The following is a 23,354-nucleotide window of genomic DNA, read 5'->3' as shown; positions in this document are numbered from 1 at the left end:
ACTGGGCAGGTGAAGTAGTGTTGGGTAGGTTTAAAGTTCACCTGTGACGACAGCATATGAAGAGATAGTGTGGTCAGACCCACGCTCAGCCAAAATCTGTGTTTTCACAGACAAAAACATGTCTGAGTTGGGAGGACACTGGGCAGGTGAAGTAGAGTTGACCTGTTTTTGTGACCTCAGCATTTGAAAAGATTATGTTGTCAGACCCATGCTCAGACGAAGTCAGTGTTTTTAAAAGACAAAAACGTTTAAGGTGTGACGCCTTTTTGAATGTGGGGTCTGGTCAGAGGCGTAGCGAGGCGAGAGGGGCGGGGGGTGCGGACCGCACCGGGTGACACCATTTAGGGGGGTGACACCAAAGCAAAAAATAGCAAAATATATACAGAAAAACTTGAGGGGGGGGGGTTCAAATCGAAAGTTTGGGTGGGGGGGGGGTGTGCAAATCGAAAGTTTGAGGGGGGAGGTGCTAATCTAAAGTTTGAGGGGGGGGGGGGGGCAAATCGAAAATTTGAAAGTTTGTCCCCGGGAAGGGTCGCAACGCCTCTGGGGGATGACACCATTAAGTGCCGCACCGGGTGACACCCGACCTCGCTACGCCACTGGGTCTGGTTATTTTGTGATGATAAGTGACAGTCGTGATGTCATTTATGGATGACCCCCGAAACCCACAGTTATCCAAGGGATGACCGGGTAAGGCTAGTAGTACTTATAATCGTTTTAGTCCATTTTAATTTTTTTTAAATACTGTTATTTGGTTTTAATTTTTTTTTCACATAATAATATTGTTAGAAAAGGTTTGTCGCATACGTTTGTCAAATTACATTAAACATATATATATATATATATATATATATATATATATATATATATATATATATATATATATATATATATATATATATATATATATAATCTAATACAAATAACTATATATCTAAAATACACATTATAAAATATAATGATATGTATATTCATAAAATGTATTAATATGCAATATGATTTTTATTAAATAGAGTGTTTTATTATTACTGCTCATGTATATATGACGTCAGAATTATTTGACATAATGTAAACATCTTGTGTTGTCCTGCGTCAACACCCACTCAGTCCTTCAAACATTTCCTATCGCTGTTTAACATCTGCTGACTCCCAATGTTTTCAAACTAAAATCAACATAAAGATGACATGAATTGTCGGGAACGATATCCACAAGTGTCTATGTAACGGCAATTGAAAACCCTCGTGTCGTTGTTGTATTTTTATGATGTGTCAATCATTTGATTGTGTCGTCGTGTGTCGTCTGCTGCTGGTACATTGTGTCCTATGAAAGGGAGACAATTAGAAGATCTGAAGTGCTGGTCACGGGTCTAACGTTAATATTGTCACGCATTTAAATGTAAAAACTTAGTCTCATTTTTGAATGTTATCACATACGAGCCGACCCGCGGCATATCATACGTCGCTATTTAGTTGTTTTATTTTCTACTTTTCAGTAATTCATAATTTGTGAATTCGACAGTACCAATGCTGCCACTGAAAATATTTGCTTTAAAACACTATTAGTAGGTCGTTGAGGACGATACTACCCCCACCCTCCTTTCCCCCTACACCACCCCCTCGTGAAAGCGGCCTCCTCTTAGTTACCTCCCATATGTTTAAAATCGTTTCAAACTAAATTATCTGCCCCTAATAGTTGTCACTAAACCCGGCTCTGTTTGTAAACATTTAGGCCTAGCGTGAACCACAACTCACCAGACCATGTAGGGGTGGGGTGGTAGGGAGCGCGCTTACAGCTTGTTTTCTAGCGTCTCCCAGAAGAGAATTATATATATAGATGCTTGAAGAAATGTAGTTGTTTTTTTTTAAACATTTAGCTCTGTATATGCTAAGAGTTGACATCTGGATTCTCATATATTGGGACATATTTTATGTAATAATCAACTTTCAAACCTTATTAACGTTCCAAAAGTTTCCTTGTTTCAGACGAGACTGGTTAGTGTGTTGGAACTGTGTTGTGTAAAGCCTTACACTCTCCTGTGCTTTTTAAACAGACTCAAGGGAGAGAAAAGTCGTGACGACAATTAACCGTACTACTCTAAAGCTATTTCCGATTTCTCAACAAAAAAAACACAAGAATCTATTTACCTTGATTTCTCTGTCTATCGACTGTAATGAACGAAAACTTGCGAGCAAACTTTCGACCACTTCTATCGGACCTATTTCTTTTAAACCTTTCACGTAGGTCAAGACGCGATGACAACGTAACATAAAATGTGCCTTAATTAGGTGTTTAATTAACTTTTTTCAAAATTAATTTTCACCACTTTTGCCAATACATTGTTTGTTTTTATTTAGGTGGGCAATTTTCTACGCTGGTGGTCCATGCTGTACAGTAATCTTTAGTATGCTTGTAAAGTTATCAAAACATAACATCAAGTTTATAAAACTTTTAAACAGCGGTGCTTGCTTTTTGTCTTCACATGGTGAAAGTTTTAAATTAAGTTCCATTGTGTCGTTCATAGCTCTATTCACAAGTTGGTTTAGAAGTTTTTCATTCAGGCATTTAAAAAAAGTTTATGGCAGTAGTGGTGGTAGTGGTGGTGGTGGAGGTAGTGGTTGTAGTAGTAGTAGTGCGGTAGTGGTGGTAGTGTTTGTAGTGGTGGTAGTGGTGGTAGTGGTAGTAGTGCGGTAGAGGTGATAGTGGTGGCAGTGGAGGTAGTGGTAGTAGTGCGGTAGAGGTGATAGTGGAGGTAGTGGAGGTAAGAACTGCTTGTTGTTGGTGGGTTGGATAACTTGTTGTGTCAGTGTCAATGCTGATCATACGACTCATTTGTCGGGGCTATGATGGTATGAGATTTTATGTCGTGAGCCCTTTTGTCGGGGCTATGATGGTATGAGATTTTATGTCGTGAGCCCTTTTGTCGGGGCTATGATGGTATGAGATTTTATGTCGTGAGCCCTTTTGTCGGGGCTATGATGGTATGAGATTATATGTCGTGAGCCCTTTTGTCGGGGCTATGATGGTATGAGATTTTATGTCGTGAGCCCTTTTGTCGGGGCTATGATGGTATGAGATTTTATGTCGTGAGCCCTTTTGTCGGGGCTATGATGGTATGAGATTTTATGTCGTGAGCCCTTTTGTCGGGGCTATGATGGTATGAGATTTTATGTCGTGAGCCCTTTTGTCGGGGCTATGATGGTATGAGATTATATGTCGTGAGCCCTTTTGTCGGGGCTATTTAAACTGGTTCGTTTTGTCGTGGGGCGATTACATCATTTATCTACTCTATAATAAAACGTCCATAAACTGAAACAAGTCAAACACAGACAGACCAACTAGAGCATGGAGATATTTTTATTGTCACATGTTGTACTAGACACGTTTATAATCGAATGTGTTAACATAGCGCTTGTTGGTTGTCGCTGGGCTGTTTCAATCTGTAGAGTAGAGACAAACAACCTCAATTCATGGACACATAAACATCAATATGTCTGACACATAAACATCAATATGTCTGACACATAAACATCAAAATTACTGACACATAAACATCAATATGTCTGACACATAAACATTAATATGTCCGACACATACGAAGAATGCATTTTCGTATTATCGATTAGTCTAACGTATATTGTGGTAAATATTTTACAACCAACCAACCACACATTCTGTCTGTCTAGATATCAAAACTTTTCATTCACTTTAATAACAGCAGCTCGCTGTTACCGCACCATCTATTCCTAAATACAACAGTAACTTCAGTCAAACAATACGACACTACAGATACAATAGTAACTTCAGTCAAACAATACGACACTACAGATACAATAGTAACTTCAGTCAAACAATACGACACTACAGATACAATAGTAACTTCAGTCAAACAATACGACACTACAGATACAATAGTAACTTTAGTCAAACAATACGACACTACAGATACAATAGTAACTTCAGTCAAACAATACGACACTAAAGATACAACAGTAACTTCAGTCAAACAATACGACACTACAGATACAATAGTAACTTCAGTCAAACAATACGACACTAAAGATACAACAGTAACTTCAGTCAAACAATACGACACTAAAGATACAACAGTAACAATCAGTCAAACAATACGACACTAAAGATACAACAGTAACTTCAGTCAAACAATACGACACTAAAGATACAACAGTAACTTCAGTCAAACAATACGACACTAAAGACGCACAATTTATTTTAAGGACGAACAATTTTAATTGAACAATAACAAACAGCATAAACGATAAACATTAAATCTCCCAAAAAAAATGAAACTTACTGTCACATTTAAACTGATCCGCCATAGCTAGAGAGAAACAAAGATACAACGTTATGTACATATTGTTTTAATGGCATGTGTGAACTAGGCTAGAATAATGGACTAAATGCATTATAAGCTTTCATTCCACTGACAATGCTTTCGTTTGTTTGTTAGTTTGTGGAAAATTTGACCCAATAGTAACCCACAACCCATTTCTAATGCAGCAATTTCATTCAAACTTTCCTGATACAATCGTCTCCGATGACAATGCAAGAATATCTGTTTCAGTCTAATTACACACTATGTTAGGCCTTAATTTAATTCCATGACTACTAAATTCAATTATAAAAGATGGATAGTAAAACGAAGTACTAGCGATCGCACACGTAGAGGCAGTAAAAGATTTCACATATTGAGGCAGTAAAAGACTTCACATATTGAGGCAGTAAAAGATTTCACATATTGAGGCAGCAGTGACACCTATGGCAACGAATGCGGGAAAGTGACACCAGCAGATCACTGAATCCTTTCCCAACTAAGTGCTGCGTAAAATCCACTGGCTCCCCAACTAAGTGCTGCGTAAAATCCACTGGCTCCCCAACTAAGTGCTGCGTAAAATCCACTGGCTCCCCAACTAAGTGCTGCGTAAAATCCACTGGCTCCCCAGCTAAGTGCTGCGTAAAATCCACTGGCTCCCCAACTAAGTGCTGCGTAAAATCTACTGGCTCCCCAACTAAGTGCTGCGTAAAATCCACTGGCTCCTCAACTAAGTGCTGCGTAAAATCCACTGGCTCCCCAACTAAGTGCTGCGTAAAATCCACTGGCTACCCAACTAAGTGCTGCGTAAAATCCACTGGCTCCCCAACTAAGAGCTGCGTAAAATCCACTGGCTCCCCAACTAAGTGCTGCGTAAAATCCACTGGCTCCCCAACTAAGTGCTGCGTAAAATCCACTGGCTTCCCAACTAAGTGCTGCGTAAAATCCACTGGCTCCCCAACTAAGTGCTTCGTAAAATCCACTGGCTCCTCAACTAAGTGCTGCGTAAAATCCACTGGCTCCCCAACTAAGTGCTGCGTAAAATCCACTGGCTCCCCAACTAAGTGCTGCGTAAAATCCACTGGCTCCCCAACTAAGTGCTGCGTAAAATCCACTGGCTCCCCAACTAAGTGCTGCGTAAAATCCACTGGCTCCCCAACTGAGTGCTGCGTAAAATCCACTGGCTCCCCAACTAATTGAAATGGAAGCCGTTTCCAAAATAATGGGGGAGGGGCGCGACTAATGACTAAATTAACGAACCTGTGTAGCAGGCGCGACAGATGACTAAATTAACGAACCTGTGTAGCAGGCGCGACTAATGACTAAATTAACGAACCTGTGTAGCAGGCGCGACTAATGACTAAATTAACGAACCTGTGTAGCAGGCGCGACTAATCACTTGATCAGCGATCTGCTTGAGAGCATCAAAGCTGTTGGCCAAGAAGACGTTCTTGGGGTCGCTGGCGATGGCCAGTAGCTCACTCTCCTCGGCGTTGTCGATGCCCACAGCGATGATGTCAATGTCCTTGGCCTTCAACTTCTCAGCAGCGGCTGCAGCTGAAGTAGAGTGACATGACAAGTAGAGTGACATGAGAAGTAGAGTGACATGAGAAGTAGAGTGACATGACAAGTAGAGTGACATGAGAAGTAGAGTGACATGACAAGTAGAGTGACATGAGAAGTAGAGTGGCATGAGAAGTAGAGTGACATGAGAAGTAGAGTGACATGAGAAGTAGAGTGACATGAGAAGTAGAGTGGAATGAGAAGTAGAGTGACATGAGAAGTAGAGTGGCATGAGAAGTGACATGAGAAGTAGAGTGGCATGAGAAGTAGAGTGGCATGAGAAGTAGAGTGGCATGAGAAGTAGAGTGACACGAGAAGTAGAGTGACATGAGAAGTAGAGTGGCATGAGAAGTAGAGTGGCATGAGAAGTAGAGTGGCATGAGAAGTAGAGTGACATGAGAAGTAGAGTGGCATGAGAAGTAGAGTGACATGAGAAGTAGAGTGGCATGAGAAGTAGAGTTGCATGAGAAGTAGAGTGACATGAGAAGTAGAGTGACATGAGAAGTAGAGTGACATGAGAAGTAGAGTGACATGAGAAGTAGAGTGGCATGAGAAGTAGAGTGGCATGAGAAGTAGAGTGGCATGAGAAGTAGAGTGACATGAGAAGTGACATGAGAAGTAGAGTGACATAAAAGTAGAGTGACATGAGAAGTAGAGTGACATGAGAAGTGACATGAGAAGTAGAGTGACATGAGAAGTGACATGAGAAGTAAAATGACATGAGAAGTAGAGTGGCATGAGAAGTAGAGTGGCATGAGAAGTGACATGAGAAGTAGAGTGACATGAGAAGTAGAGTGACATGAGAAGTAGAGTGGCATGAGAAGTAGAGTGGCATGAGAAGTAGAGTGGCATGAGAAGTAGAGTGGCATGAGAAGTAGAGTGACATGAGAAGTAGAGTGGCATGAGAAGTAGAGTGGCATGAGAAGTAGAGTGACATGAGAAGTGACATGAGAAGTAGAGTGACATGAGAAGTAGAGTGACATGAGAAGTAGAGTGGCATGAGAAGTAGAGTGGCATGAGAAGTAGAGTGGCATGAGAAGTAGAGTGACATGAGAAGTAGAGTGGCATGAGAAGTAGAGTGGCATGAGAAGTAGAGTGACATGAGAAGTGACATGAGAAGTAGAGTGACATGAGAAGTAGAGTGACATGAGAAGTAGAGTGACATGAGAAGTAGAGTGGCATGAGAAGTAGAGTGACATGAGAAGTGACATGAGAAGTGACATGAGAAGTAGAGTGACATGAGAAGTAGAGTGGCATGAGAAGTAGAGTGGCATGAGAAGTAGAGTGACATGAGAAGTAGAGTGGCATGAGAAGTAGAGTGGCATGAGAAGTGACATGAGAAGTAGAGTGACATGAGAAGTAGAGTGACATGAGAAGTAGAGTGGCATGAGAAGTAGAGTGACATGAGAAGTGACATGAGAAGTAGAGTGACATGAGAAGTAGAGTGGCATGAGAAGTAGAGTGGCATGAGAAGTAGAGTGACATGAGAAGTGACATGAGAAGTAGAGTGGCATGAGAAGTAGAGTGACATGAGAAGTGACATGAGAAGTAGAGTGACATGAGAAGTAGAGTGACATGAGAAGTAGAGTGACATGAGAAGTAGAGTGACATGAGAAGTAGAGTGGCATGAGAAGTAGAGTGACATGAGAAGTGACATGAGAAGTAGAGTGGCATGAGAAGTAGAGTGGCATGAGAAGTAGAGTGACATGAGAAGTAGAGTGGCATGAGAAGTAGAGTGACATGAGAAGTGACATGAGAAGTAGAGTGGCATGAGAAGTAGAGTGGCATGAGAAGTGACATGAGAAGTAGAGTGACATGAGAAGTAGAGTGACATGAGAAGTAGAGTGACATGAGAAGTGACATGAGAAGTAGAGTGGCATGAGAAGTAGAGTGGCATGAGAAGTGACATGAGAAGTAGAGTGACATGAGAAGTAGAGTGACATGAGAAGTAGAGTGACATGAGAAGTAGAGTGACATGAGAAGTAGAGTGACATGAGAAGTAGAGTGACATGAGAAGTAGAGTGACATGAGAAGTAGAGTGACATGAGAAGTAGAGTGGCATGAGAAGTTGAGTGGCATGAGAAGTAGAGTGGCATGAGAAGTGACATGAGAAGTAGAGTGACATGAGAAGTAGAGTGACATGAGAAGTAGCGTGACATGAGAAGTAGAGTGGCATGAGAAGTGACATGAGAAGTAGAGTGACATGAGAAGTAGAGTGACATGAGAAGTAGAGTGGCATGAGAAGTAGAGTGACATGAGAAGTAGAGTGACATGAGAAGTAGAGTGACATGAGAAGTAGAGTGGCATGAGAAGTAGAGTGACATGAGAAGTAGAGTGACATGAGAAGTGACATGAGAAGTAGAGTGACATGAGAAGTAGAGTGACATGAGAAGTAGAGTGACATGAGAAGTAGAGTGACATGAGAAGTGACATGAGAAGTAGAGTGACATGAGAAGTAGAGTGGCATGAGAAGTAGAGTGACATGAGAAGTAGAGTGACATGAGAAGTAGAGTGACATGAGAAGTAGAGTGGCATGAGAAGTAGAGTGGCATGAGAAGTAGAGTGGCATGAGAAGTAGAGTGACATGAGAAGTAGAGTGACATGAGAAGTAGAGTGACATGAGAAGTAGAGTGACATGAGAAGTAGAGTGACATGAGAAGTAGAGTGGCATGAGAAGTTGAGTGACATGAGAAGTGACATGAGAAGTAGAGTGGCATGAGAAGTAGAGTGACATGAGAAGTGACATGAGAAGTAGAGTGGCATGAGAAGTGACATGAGAAGTAGAGTGACATGAGAAGTAGAGTGACATGAGAAGTAAAGTGACATGAGAAGTAGAGTGGCATGAGAAGTAGAGTGACATGAGATTATCACAGAGGGATGTTACACTTTTCTGTAAAAATGGGATACCTAAACATTTTATATTTTCACTACGTAAGACAAGTATACGTGGAAAGAAGCAAGTTATTTTATATATCTACATGTCTGTTTTAACCATAGTATGTATAACTCATGCTTATGATATATATTTTCAAAATATATTTAAAACTTTCAACTTTTTAAATTGTAAAGTCTTTTTGTTAAGTTTAATTTCGGAAAATTATGAAATTTGTCTCAGCGTAAGTTTAGAACTTTAAAAGCAAATCGAGTAAATGGAATGAGAAACTAAAACACAACAGGATGAAATGAATGGGTGAGAAAACGACGGGATGAAATGAATGGGTGAGAAAACGACAGGATGAAATGAATCGGTGAGAAAACGACTGGATGAAATGAATCGGTGAGAAAACGACAGGATGAAATGAATCGGTGAGAAAACGACAGGATGAAATAAATCGGTGAGAAAACGACAGGATGAAATGAATGGGTGAGAAAACGACAGGATGAAATTAATGGGTGAGAAAACGACAGGATGAAATGAATGGGTGAGAAAACGACAGGGTGAAATTAATGGGTGAGAAAACGACAGGATGAAATGAATGGGTGAGAAAACAACAGGATGAAATGAATCGGTGAGAAAACGACAGGGTGAAATTAATGGGTGAGAAAACGACAGGATGAAATGAATGGGTGAGAAAACGACAGGATGAAATGAATCGGTGAGAAAACGACAGGATGAAATGAATCGGTGAGAAAACGACAGGATGAAATGAATGGGTGAGAAAACGACAGGATGAAATGTATTGGTGAGAAAACGACAGGATGAAATGAATCGGTGAGAAAACGACAGGATGAAATTAATGGGTGAGAAAACGACAGGATGAAATGAATCGGTGAGAAAACGACAGGATGAAATGAATGGGTGAGAAAACGACAGGATGAAATGAATCGGTGAGAAAACGACAGGATAAAATGAATCGGTGAGAAAACGACAGGATGAAATGAATCGGTGAGAAAACGACAGGATGAAATGAATGGGTGAGAAAACGACAGGATGAAATGAATGGGTGAGAAAACGACAGGATGAAATGAATGGGTGAGAAAACGACAGGATGAAATGAATGGGTGAGAAAACGACAGGATGAAATGAATGGGTGAGAAAACAACAGGATGAAATGAATGGGTGAGAAAACGACAGGATGAAATGAATGGGTGAGAAAACAACAGGATGAAATGAATGGGTGAGAAAACGACAAAAACTGAATAAAACAGTTACTGAGGGTCGGATTGTCCGACTCGCCGTCCGTGATGACGATGGCGAGTTTTGTCGAGTTTTTCCTGGCACCGGCCTTGTGGCGGAACATCCCGGCAGTGTTGACCAAGTTCAAGGCCTTGTCTGTTCGCGTGGTGGAGTTGAGGTAGGGCATGTTTCTCAGGGCCTGTAGGTAGTGTATACAGGTTACAGGTGAGGTGTTACAATCATGAGGTAAGTTTGAGGTAGGGCCTGTAGGTAGTGTATACAGGTGACAGTTGAGGTATTTCAAGGTAAGTTTGACAAGTTTCAATCATTACATGGGACAACAAAGAAACGGTTGGAGATAAATACAGGTGAGTAAATTCTTACACAGTCATGAGACTGTGCCGATGATTGACTTTACCTGTGCCAATGGGTGACTTTACCTGTGCCAACGATTGACTTTACCTGTGCCAATGGGTGACTTTACCTGTGCCGATGATTGACTTTACCTGTGCCGATGATTGACTTTACCTGTGCTGATGGGTGACTTTACCTGTGCCGATGATTGACTTTACCTGTGCCGATGATTGACTTTACCGGTGCGAATGATTGACTTTACTTGTGCCGATGATTGACTTTACCTGTGCCGATGATTGACTTTACCTGTGCCGATGATTGACTTTACTTGTGCGAATGATTGACTTTACTTGTGCGAATGATTGACTTTACTTGTGCGAATGATTGACTTTACCTGTGCCGATGATTGACTTTACCTGTACCGATGATTGACTTTACCTGTGCCGATGATTGACTTTACCTGTGCCGATGATTGACTTTACCTGTGCCGATGATTGACTTTACTTGTGCGAATGATTGACTTTACCTGTGCCGATGATTGACTTTACCTGTGCCGATGATTGACTTTACCTGTGCCGATGATTGACTTTACCTGTTCCGATGATTGACTTTACCTGTTCCGATGATTGACTTTACTTGTACGAATGATTGATTTTACCTCTGTTAACGACTCAATGGTAGGATTGTCCTTCAGATCGAATAACTTTTGGGCATCCCTGCTGAAAATGACAGCACCAAACAGAACATCTTTTGGTCCAACGATCAGGTGGGAGGCCAGTTCTATGGTAAAGTTGATCTGTTTCCGGTAGTTTGTTTTGCCAATACTGCCAGAGGAGTCGATGATGTAGATGATATCAGCCACTGGTTGGCAGGCTAGAGAGGATATTTGTTATAACATAACCAGTCTAATATTGACCGGCTAGAGAGGATATTGTTATAACATAACCAGTCTAATATTGACCGGCTAGAGAGGATATTTGTTATAACATAACCAGTCTAATATTGACAGGCTAGAGAGGATATAACATAACCAGTCTAATATTGACAGGCTAGAGAGGATATAACATAACCAGTCTAATATTGACAGGCTAGAGAGGATATTTGTTATAACATAACCAGTCTAATATTGACAGGCTAGTGAGGATATTTGTTATAACATAACCAGTCTAATATTGACAGGCTAGAGAGGATATTTGTTATAACATAACCAGTCTAATATTGACAGGCTAGAGAGGATATAACATAACCAGTCTAATATTGACAGGCTAGAGAGGATATAACATAACCAGTCTAATATTGACAGGCTAGAGAGGATATAACATAACCAGTCTAATATTGACAGGCTAGTGAGGATATTTGTTATAACATAACCAGTCTAATATTGACAGGCTAGAGACGATATAACATAACCAGTCTAATATTGACAGGCTAGAGAGGATATAACATAACCAGTCTAATATTGACAGGCTAGTGAGGATATTTGTTATAACATAACCAGTCTAATATTGACAGGCTAGAGAGGATATAACATAACCAGTCTAATATTGACAGGCTAGTGAGGATATTTGTTATAACATAACCAGTCTAATATTGACAGGCTAGAGAGGATATTTGTTATAACATAACCAGTCTAATATTGATAGGCTAGAGAGGATATTTGTTATAACATAACCAGTCTAATATTGACAGGCTAGAGAGGATATTTGTTATAACATAACCAGTCTAATATTGACAGGCTAGTGAGGATATTTGTTATAACATAACCAGTCTAATATTGACAGGCTAGAGAGGATATTTGTTATAACATAACCAGTCTAATATTGACAGGCTAGAGAGGATATTTGTTATAACATAACCAGTCTAATATTGACAGGCTAGTGAGGATATTTGTTATAACATAACCAGTCTAATATTGATAGGCTAGAGAGGATATTTGTTATAACATAACCAGTCTAATATTGATAGGCTAGAGAGGATATTTGTTATAACATAACCAGTCTAATATTGACAGGCTAGAGAGGATATTTGTTATAACATAACCAGTCTAATATTGACAGGCTAGAGACGATATAACATAACCAGTCTAATATTGATAGGCTAGAGAGGATATTTGTTATAACATAACCAGTCTAATATTGACAGGCTAGTGAGGATATTTGTTATAACATAACCAGTCTAATATTGACAGGCTAGAGAGGATATTTGTTATAACATAACCAGTCTAATATTGACAGGCTAGAGAGGATATAACATAACCAGTCTAATATTGACAGGCTAGAGACGATATAACATAACCAGTCTAATATTGACAGGCTAGAGAGGATATTTGTTATAACATAACCAGTCTAATATTGACAGGCCAGAGAGGATATTTGTTATAACATAACCAGTCTAATATTGACAGGCTAGTGAGGATATTTGTTATAACATAACCAGTCTAATATTGATAGGCTAGAGAGGATATTTGTTATAACATAACCAGTCTAATATTGACAGGCTAGAGAAGATATTTGTTATAACATAACCAGTCTAATATTGACAGGCCAGAGAGGATATTTGTTATAACATAACCAGTCTAATATTGACAGGCTAGAGTTGACAGGCTAGAGAGGATATTTGTTATAACATAACCAGTCTAATATTGACAGGCTAGAGAGGATATTTGTTATAACATAACCAGTCTAATATTGATAGGCTAGAGAGGATATTTGTTATAACATAACCAGTCTAATATTGACAGGCTAGAGAGGATATTTGTTATAACATAACCAGTCTAATATTGACAGGCTAGAGAGGATATTTGTTATAACATAACCAGTCTAATATTGACAGGCTAGAGAGGATATTGTTATAACATAACCAGTCTAATATTGACAGGCTAGAGAGGATATTTGTTATAACATAACCAGTCTAATATTGACAGGCTAGAGAGGATATTGTTATAACATAACCAGTCTAATATTGACAGCCAGAGAGGATATTGTTATAACATAACCAGTCTAATATTGACAGACTAGAGACGATATAACATAACCAGTCTAATATTGACAGGCTAGAGAGGATATTTGTTATAACATAACCAGTCTAATATTGACCGGCTAGACAGGATATTTGTTATAACATAACCAGTCTAATATTGACAGGCTAGAGAGGATATAACATAACCAGTCTAATATTGACCGGCTAGACAGGATATTTGTTATAACATAACCAGTCTAATATTGACAGGCTAGAGAGGATATAACATAACCAGTCTAATATTGACAGGCTAGAGAGGATATAACATAACCAGTCTAATATTGACAGGCTAGAGAGGATATTTGTTATAACATAACCAGTCTAATATTGACAGGCTAGAGAGGATATTGTTATAACATAACCAGTCTAATATTGACAGGCTAGAGAGGATATAACATAACCAGTTTAATATTGAAAGGCTAGAGAGGATATTTGTTATAACATAACCAGTTTAATATTGACAGGCTAGAGAGGATATTTGTTATAACATAACCAGTCTAATATTGACAGGCTAGAGAGGATATAACATAACCAGTCTAATATTGACAGGCTAGAGAGGATATTTGTTATAACATAACCAGTCTAATATTGACAGGCTAGAGAGGATATTGTTATAACATAACCAGTCTAATATTGACAGCCAGAGAGGATATTGTTATAACATAACCAGTCTAATATTGACAGACTAGAGACGATATAACATAACCAGTCTAATATTGACAGGCTAGAGACGATATAACATAACCAGTCTAATATTGACAGGCTAGAGACGATATAACATAACCAGTCTAATATTGACAGGCTAGAGAGGATATTTTTATAACATAACCAGTCTAATATTGACAGGCTAGAGACGATATAACATAACCAGTCTAATATTGACAGGCTAGAGAGGATATAACATAACCAGTCTAATATTGACAGGCTAGAGACGATATAACATAACCAGTCTAATATTGACAGGCTAGAGACGATATAACATAACCAGTCTAATATTGACAGGCTAGAGAGGATATTGTTATAACATAACCAGTCTAATATTGACAGGCTAGAGAGGATATTTGTTATAACATAACCAGTCTAATATTGACAGGCTAGAGAGGATATTGTTATAACATAACTAGTCTAATATTGACAGGCCAGAGTGGATATTGTTATAACATAACCAGTGTAATATTGACAGACTAGAGAGGATATTACATAACCAGTCTAATATTGACAGGCTAGAGAGGATATAACATAACCAGTCTAATATTGACAGGCTAGAGAGGATATTGTTATAACATAACCAGTCTAATATTGACAGGCTAGAGACGATATAACATAACCAGTCTAATATTGACAGGCTAGAGAGGATATTTGTTATAACATAACCAGTCTAATATTGATAGGCTAGAGAGGATATTTGTTATAACATAACCAGTCTAATATTGACAGGCTAGAGAGGATATTTGTTATAACATAACCAGTCTAATATTGACAGGCTAGAGAGGATATTGTTATAACATAACCAGTCTAATATTGACAGACTAGAGAGGATATTACATCATTATCAGTACAAGTTTTAGCGCAACCTAAATGAAAATATTTTCTTTTTAAGATTCATCTTCATTTATATTTCAATGAATTTCATAAGCTATACACTGCCTAAATTGACAGATAGTAAGTCTGTGAATATAATGTAACAGAATTCAAATAATCCAAATATAATCATATAAGCTTTATAATTTAAGTTACAAATACTTTAATTAAACGTTGAAGAATATGCTTACCGGACTTGTCAACTGAAATACAATCAAATAGTTATTTCAAAGATGTTTGTATAAATTACATATTTTAATATTAATGTAGTCTATTAGATTATTAAATATTGTAATTCTTTTTTTTACTATTTGATTTATATTTGATATACTATTTTGATTACAAATCACAACACCTAAATATAAAATGTAATCAAGTTAATTTTTACCAATTCAATTGTTAACGTTTAGGTTAAAATACGAGAGATAAAGAGTTGAAGTTGATAGAGATTCGTAGTTAGAGTTAAGCTTTAGTGGCTAGAGATTAAGGATTAGAGTTAAGCTTTAGTGGCTAGAGATTTGGGCTTAGAGTTAAGCTTTAGTGGCTAGAGATTAAGGATTAGAGTTAAGCTTTAGTGGCTAGAGATTCGTGGTTAGAGTAAAGCTTTAGTGGCTAGAAATTTGGGCTTAGATTTAAGCTTTAGTGGCTAGATATTTGGATTAGAGTTAAGATTTAGTGGCTAGATATTTGGATTAGAGTTAAGCTTTAGTGGCTAGAGATTTGGATTAGAGTTAAGCTTTCGTGGCGAGAGATTTGGATTAGAGTTAAGCTTTCGTGGCTAGAGATTTGGATTAGAATTAAGCTTTAGTGGCTAGAGATTAAGGATTAGAGTTAAGATTTAGTGGCTAGAGATTTGGATTAGAGTTAAGCTTTATTGGCTAGAGATTTGGATTAGAGTTAAGCTTTCGTGGCTAGAGATTTGGATTAGAATTAAGCTTTAGTGGCTAGAGATTAAGGATTAGAGTTAAGATTTAGTGGCTAGAGATTTGGATTAGAGTTAAGCTTTAGTGGCTAGAGATTTGGATTAGAGTTAAGCTTTAGTGGCTAGAGATTTGGATTAGAGTTAAGCTTTAGTGGCTAGAGATTAAGGATTAGAGTTAAGCTAACCGTTGCAGTAAGGGTAACCAGACGTGGAAATCTCCGAGCTCGTGTCCACGATGCCACCAGACGACACCTTCAAGCTGCAACGGCCGCTGGAGTAGGTGTAGTAGAGGCATCCTGGGTTGGAGGCGCACAGCTCGGAACAGGCCTGTCAGAGGTTCAGTGGGGAGGGGGATGGGGGAGTTCACATTATTCACTACACATGTGGGGAGTTCACATTATTCACTACACATGTGGGGAGTTCACATCATTCACTACACATGTGGGGAGTTCACTTTATTCAATACACATGTGGGGAGTTCACATTATTCACTACACATGTGGGGAGTTCACATTATTCACTACACATGTGGGGAGTTCACATTATTCACTACACATGTGGGGAGTTCACTTTATTCACGACACATGTGGGGAGTTCACATTATTCACTACACATGTGGGAAGTTCACATTATTCACTACACATGTGGGGAGTTCACATTATTCACTACACATGTGGGGAGTTCACATTATTCACTACACATGTGGGGACTTCACATTATTCACTACACATGTGGGGAGTTCACATTATTCACTACACGTGTGGGGACTTCACATCATTCACTACACATGTGGGGAGTTCACATTATTCACTACACATGTGGGGACTTCACATTATTCACTACACATGTGGGGAGTTCACATTATTCACTACACATGTGGGGAGTTCACATTATTCACTACACATGTGGGGAGTTCACATTATTCACTACACATGTGGGGACTTCACATCATTCACTACACATGTGGGGAGTTCACATCATTCACTACACATGCGGGGAGTTCACATCATTCACTACACATGTGGGGAGTTCACATCATTCACTACACATGTGGTGAGTTCACATCATTCACTACACATGTGGGGAGTTCACATCATTCACTACACATGTGGGGAGTTCACATCATTCACTACACATGTGGTGAGTTCACATAATTTAAAACACATCTGGCCCAGTTGTCGGATAAAACTTACCTTAAAACTTAACTTATTATTGACACTTGTCAAACTAGATTGAAACTTACCTTATGATTGTAGACTTTCTGTTCAGTGGTGGTCGCATTCTTGTAGAAAACACAAGCAGCTGAAGTGGAAAATAATCCATTGTTAGAGGTGACATCAAACATGTGTCTCACCTTTTGTAAAGGTGACATCAAACATGTGTCTCACCTTTTGTAAAGGTGACATCAAACATGTGTCTCACCTTTTGTAAAGGTGACATCGAACATGTGTCTCACCTTTGTAAAGGTGACATCAAACATGTGTCTCACCTGTTATAAAGGTGATATCAAACATGTGTCTCACCTTTTGTAAAGGTGACATCGAACATGTGTCTCACCTTTGTAAATGTGACATCAAACATGTGTCTCACCTTTGTAAAGGTGACATCAAACATGTGTCTCACCTGTTATAAAGGTGACATCAAACATGTGTCTCACCTGTGGTAACCTTCGCTTGTTGAAACACAACAGCGACAAAGAATAAAACCAAATACATGGACTCCATCCTGTTATTTTTATATATGTCCCACAGGAATATGCTCTGCAAAATAAAGAACTAACGAATATGGAAGTTTAATAGTAGAGTAAATGTCACCACTAAATAACAATAGATAGAACAGCATTATATTGTATGTGATGTGCAATACACATACATAGTTTTTATTCCAGTAACGTTAATCTAATTCAAAAGTGTCAACTCCACAGTAATAACTATACTATTGTCACAACTACAGTGGTGATTATGCTATTGTCACAGCCATACAGTCTAGAATATGGGCGACCTCGGTACTTCAATATATACAGAGTAACAAGGTTAACACGTTAATATAAAGTAACACAGTCCTTATCTTTAACTGTAGAAGTTCTTAAACTAATAATGTTAGCCATAGTTCTACTGATCTTTATTGAACTAAATATTTGATCCCCATTGATTCAAAGAAATTTTTTCAGACCAGCAGTCGGCGTTAAGAAATATGACAGCGCAATGATCAACTTTTGCATTCTCGCTCGGAGACCTGTGTGCCGAGACCTGAGCCAGTGAACGAGTACACTGTACAATAAAGTCTCTGGAATTCTCGCCAATGACCAGTACAAAAATCCGAATGGCTAGCTGTATAATGCCGGGCGTACATCGTGTACAACATAAAATACTATGACAAAATGGACAGACACAAACTTGACCAACCTGTCCCAGTGAGATGACTGAATGGCTGCAGCTAAGTCAGCTCCAGTATGTTTTCTTATATCACATGTCATCAGTCAATAAAATTTCAATTTACATTTGTTTTTTGTTCTAATGTATAATGTTTTTCAACAATAAGAGAAATATTTGCATTAACATATGATTATTACAAGAATACTAAATGTCATGAAAAAAAAAATTTCATGCAACTTGTTATGTTAATTGTTCGTCTCATAGAGGTATATGTGTTGTGTAATTTGTGATAATGTTTAACCTAGGTGTTCTATAAATTGTGCTGATGTTTGATGTATGTGATGTGTAAATTGTGATGATGTCTGATGTATGTGATGCGTAAGTTGTGATGATGTTTGATCTATGTGATGTATAAATTGTGATGATGTTTGATATATGTGATGTGTAAATTGTGATGATGTTTGATATATGTGATGTGTAAATTGTGCTGATGTTTTTTTTACGAGATTTTATTCTATTTTAAAAAGTTTAAGTATTTAAAATGGATTAAAATTCATGTCTATATCCCGAGTTCCCATCCCCTGTTTTTTATATATAAGAATATTCGAGAGAGTTTAGGGGAGATCGCTCCCGGTTTATTTTTCATAGTCTGTTAATTAGTTTATGAATAGTTTTGTTTTAATTTTTTTTTAATTTAAGCTTTAAGTAATCGATCTCAATCATTTATTTACACTGTTTCATCTTATAGTGTATAGTTTTAAAAAAAACTCTTTTACGTATGCACAAAAGCGAGATAACAGATGACAATCTTTCTGTTGATTTTCTCCCCTGCATGTGACCTCACAAACTCTGATCACACCCGGCTAGCCGCTACTTCTCTGGACAGCAGACGTAGAACTCACACTACCATCCTCACAAAACTTCCAGTAGTCGTCTGGTTGACAGCAGACGTAGAACCCACACTACCATCCTCACAAAACTTCCAGTAGTCGTCTGGTTGACAGCAGACGTAGAACCCACACTACCATCCTCACAAAACTTCCAGTAGTCGTCTGGTTGACAGCAGACGTAGAACCCACACTACCATCCTCACAAAACTTCCAGTAGTCGTCTGGTTGACAGCAGACGTAGAACCCACGCTACCACCCTCACAAAACTTCCCCCAGTAGTCGTCTGCTTGACAGCAGACGTAGAACCCACACTACCATCCTCACAAAACTTCCAGTAGTCGTCTGGTTGACAGCAGACGTAGAACCCACACTACCATCCTCACAAAACTTCCAGTAGTCGTCTGGTTGACAGCAGACGTAGAACCAGGGGCGGAACTACAGTGCCGCCAGACCCCGCAATGCGGGGGGGCCCAGACCGAATGGGGCCCCAAAAATCCCGGCTAAATTATTTAAAAAAAAAAAAATTTAAAATAAAAAATTTAAAAAAAAAAAAAAAAAAAAAAAAAAAAAGGTGGAGGTCGAGTTATCTTTCTTCTACAGTTACAAAAAAAAACACGATAGTCGGCAAACGTCTTTGAAAAAAATGTACAGACTATAGCTCGAGAGACCGCCAGACATATAGACAACTTCAAAGACGCAGGGGCGGAACTACAGTGCCGCCAGACACCGCAATGCGGGGGAGGGGGGCAGACCGATTGGGGGCCCAAAAATCCTGGCTAAATTATTTTTAAAAAAAAATGTTAAAAAAAAAATTAAAACAAAAAAAAATTAATTTTTTTTTTTTAAATTAGGTGGAGGTCGAGTTATCTTTCTTCTACAGTTACAAAAAAACACGATAGTCGGCAAACGTCTTTGAAAAAAATGTACAGAATATAGCTCGAGAGACCGCCAGACATATAGACAACTTCAAAGACGCAGGGGCGGAACTACAGTGCCGCCAGACACCGCAATGCGGGGGAGGGGGGCAGACCGATTGGGGGCCCAAAAATCCTGGCTAAATTATTTTTTTAAAAAAATGTAAAAAAAAAAATTAAAACAAAAAAAAATTAATTTTTTTTTTTTTTAAATTAGGTGGAGGTCGAGTTATCTTTCTTCTACAGTTACAAAAAAACACGATAGTCGGCAAACGTCTTTGAAAAAAATGTACAGAATATAGCTCGAGAGACCGCCAGACATATAGACAACTTCAAAGACGCAGGGGCGGAACAACAGTGCCGCCAGACACCGCAATGCGGGGGGGGGGGGGGGGGGGGGGCAGACCGATGGGGGTCCAAAAATCCTGGCTAAATTATTTTTAAAAAAAAATGTAAAAAAAAAAAAATTTAAAATTATTTTTTTTTTTAAATTAGGTGGAGGTCGAGTTATCTTTCTTCTACAGTTACAAAAAAACACGATAGTCGGCAAACGTCTTTGAGAAAAATGCACAGACTATAGCTCGAGAGACCGCCAGACATATAGACAACTTCAAAGACGTAGCCTACCTTTTTACTTTTAGTGGCGTCGATTAGGAGAACAAAAAAGGATTGTTATATTGTTTACATTATTAAATATATATATATATATATATATATATATATATATATATATATATATATATATATATATATATATATATATATATATATATATATATATGATTGTGTGTTTAAACTACTGGCCTGGACTCTACAAAAAATATAATTATTTATTTCGATGTCATACATTTATAATTGCGTTCATTTTTACTTTAACAACACTGTATCAATAAACTTGTGAAAGTTTAAGTTATCTCCCTTTAGCGAAGCATCTGAAGTTTTTGCCGGCACGCTTTGAAATCGGGCTGGGGAAATGTTGCGGCGACTATTCTGGTCTTCTAGACGACCGGAAAAAGTCGGCACTATTGATGTAGATGTTTATCGGCACTTTCTTGTCCCCTTCCCTTGAACCTTCCCAACTCTCACCCCTCCCCCCTCACCCCCCTCTCACCCCTACCCCTCACCTCTACCCCTCACCACACCCTTACTCTTACAATAAGATGTAATGCATAGATTAACGAACCGTCTATGAACTACTGAACTGTAAACTGACCACTTCTGCACATTTTGTTAAAGACACTAGTCAGTAGTTGTTCATTTACCTGATGAAGTATTTTGTTGACGAGTCTAATTCACACAACAAGGAAGGTAAGGCTCGTCTTTATATTATTAATTGTTTTATAATTAGTACACGTATTAATTGAACATTAGTTATTAACACTAAATACATTAAAGTTAATCAAATTTAGGATACAATGATCTAGCTTTTAAGGCTGAAAACAACCAAAAGATCTATATCACCTTTGAATGTATTAATGTTTAATTTCATGTTTAGCCCGTAACGGGGAGGGGTTATATTCGGTTATAATATGGGTGGGTCTTTGGCAGTGTTTCTTCCAGACGTTTCTCTTCGGGGGGGGGGGGGGGGCGCTTGAAATTTTCGGAGGGGGGGGGGGGGCGGGCACTGTTAAAAGTATATATTTTCTATATAAATTATATAAAATTAATTTCTTTCTGGGGGGGGGGGGTGACACCATTAAGTGCCGCACCGGGTGACACCCGACCTCGCTACGCCACTGCACCCGATATATATATATATATATATATATATATATATATATATATATATATATATATATATATATATATATATATATATATACATATAGATATATATATATATATAGGGGCCTAAAAAAAATTTTTGCGGGGGGGCCATTTTTTTCTAGTTCCGCCACTGCGTAGAACCCACACTACCATCCTCACAAAACTTCCCCCAGTAGTCGTCTGGTTGACAGCAGACGTAGAACCCACACTACCATCCTCACAAAACTTCCAGTAGTCGTCTGGTTGACAGCAGACGTAGAACCCACACTACCATCCTCACGAAACTTCCCCCAGTAGTCGTCTGGTTGACAGCAGACGTAGAACCCACACTACCATCCTCACAAAACTTCCAGTAGTCGTCTGGTTGACAGCAGACGTAGAACCCACACTACCACCCTCACAAAACTTCCCCCAGTAGTCGTCTGGTTGACAGCAGACGTAGAACCCACACTACCACCCTCACAAAACTTCCAGTAGTCGTCTGGTTGACAGCAGACGTAGAACCCACACTACCACCCTCACAAAACTTCCCCCAGTAGTCGTCTGGTTGACAGCAGACGTAGAACCCACACTACCACCCTCACAAAACTTCCAGTAGTCGTCTGGTTGACAGCAGACGTAGAACCCACACTACCACCCTCACAAAACTTCCCCCAGTAGTCGTCTGGTTGACAGCAGACGTAGAACCCACACTACCACCCTCACAAAACTTCCCCCAGTAGTCGTCTGGTTGACAGCAGACGAAGAACCCACACTACCACCCTCACAAAACTTCCCCCAGTAGTCGTCTGGTTGACAGCAGACGTAGAACCCACACTACCACCCTCACAAAACTTCCCCCAGTAGTCGTCTGGTTGACAGCAGACGTAGAACCCACACTACCACCCTCACAAAACTTCCCCCAGTAGTCGTCTGGTTGACGTCAAGTCCTATAACAATTTGCTCCTATCAGTCTCACCCAGTGTTTGCATCTCAAAAGTGTTTTCACCGTGTGATAACATGTGCTGTCATAGCTGTCGTAGCTGTCTTCTGAGTGTCCCACTACGTCAGTCGAGGTGGACAGCTGGTGATGGGAGGATGATATGAACACGTGCAACTGAAGTACTCATCTCCAACAAAAGACTCTCATCGTTCAGTGTAATACAACATGTGACAACCTCATTAATCACCCCTGCTCCCTTAGCAAATGGTATCTTAGATATAACATCAGATAACCAGTTCACGTGCAATGTTTTTATGTCATTTAGGTTCCTGTAACCTACGCTAGCTTCAGTTTTCCTTCACTTCGGTTTAAGCAAATTATGAGGATTTTGGAAGGCTCGATCAGAGAATGGTTTGCATCAGTAATGTAAAAGCCCAGTATGATAAAGTTAGTCTTACTAGGTATTTAATTAACCTGGGCTAATCAATTTAAGAATTTTTTATTCTCTCATGTGTGTAGGTGTGTAGGGAGTAGCTACATTCTACATGTGTGTAGTGAGTGGCTACATTGTGTAGGTGTGTAGGGAGTAACTACATTGTG

At 39.0% G+C, this 23,354-nt stretch overlaps 1 protein-coding gene across 1 annotated transcript; it reads right to left on the bottom strand.

Annotated features, from left to right (window-relative positions):
• Window positions 1-3,339: 3,339 nt before the first annotated feature.
• On the bottom strand, window positions 3,340-18,294 carry LOC131949747 (collagen alpha-1(XII) chain). Its single transcript, XM_059311617.1, has 10 exons — window positions 18,277-18,294; window positions 17,544-17,646; window positions 17,130-17,188; window positions 16,072-16,213; window positions 15,156-15,167; window positions 11,024-11,238; window positions 10,048-10,210; window positions 5,706-5,888; window positions 4,314-4,340; window positions 3,340-3,438 (listed from the first exon to the last, which is right to left on the bottom strand). Exons 2-10 carry the CDS (start codon window positions 17,608-17,610, stop codon window positions 3,434-3,436), a joined length of 873 nt encoding a protein of 290 aa, XP_059167600.1. The 5' UTR covers window positions 17,611-17,646; window positions 18,277-18,294; the 3' UTR covers window positions 3,340-3,433.
• Between the last annotated feature and the right edge of the window lie 5,060 nt (window positions 18,295-23,354).

This window comes from Physella acuta, unplaced genomic scaffold (genome assembly GCF_028476545.2).
Source record: "Physella acuta isolate Inbredline_101_S28 unplaced genomic scaffold, ASM2847654v3 ptg000713l, whole genome shotgun sequence".
Classification (NCBI taxonomy): Eukaryota; Metazoa; Mollusca; class Gastropoda; family Physidae; genus Physella; species Physella acuta.
Note: the sequence above shows the minus strand (reverse complement) of the source record. Positions and strands in the feature narration are given on the sequence as shown.

Excerpts from the sequence above, each read along its gene's own strand:
- LOC131949747 (XM_059311617.1), bottom strand. The coding sequence starts at position 17,610 with ATGGAGTCCATGTATTTGGTTTTATTCTTTGTCGCTGTTGTGTTTCAA. Across the intron at positions 5,889-10,047 it reads GTCGGACAATCCGACCCTCA|CTGCAGCCGCTGCTGAGAAG; the intron begins GTAACTGTTTTA and ends ACTCTACTTCAG. Across the intron at positions 4,341-5,705 it reads TAGTCGCGCCTGCTACACAG|CTATGGCGGATCAGTTTAAA; the intron begins GTTCGTTAATTT and ends GTTTCTCTCTAG.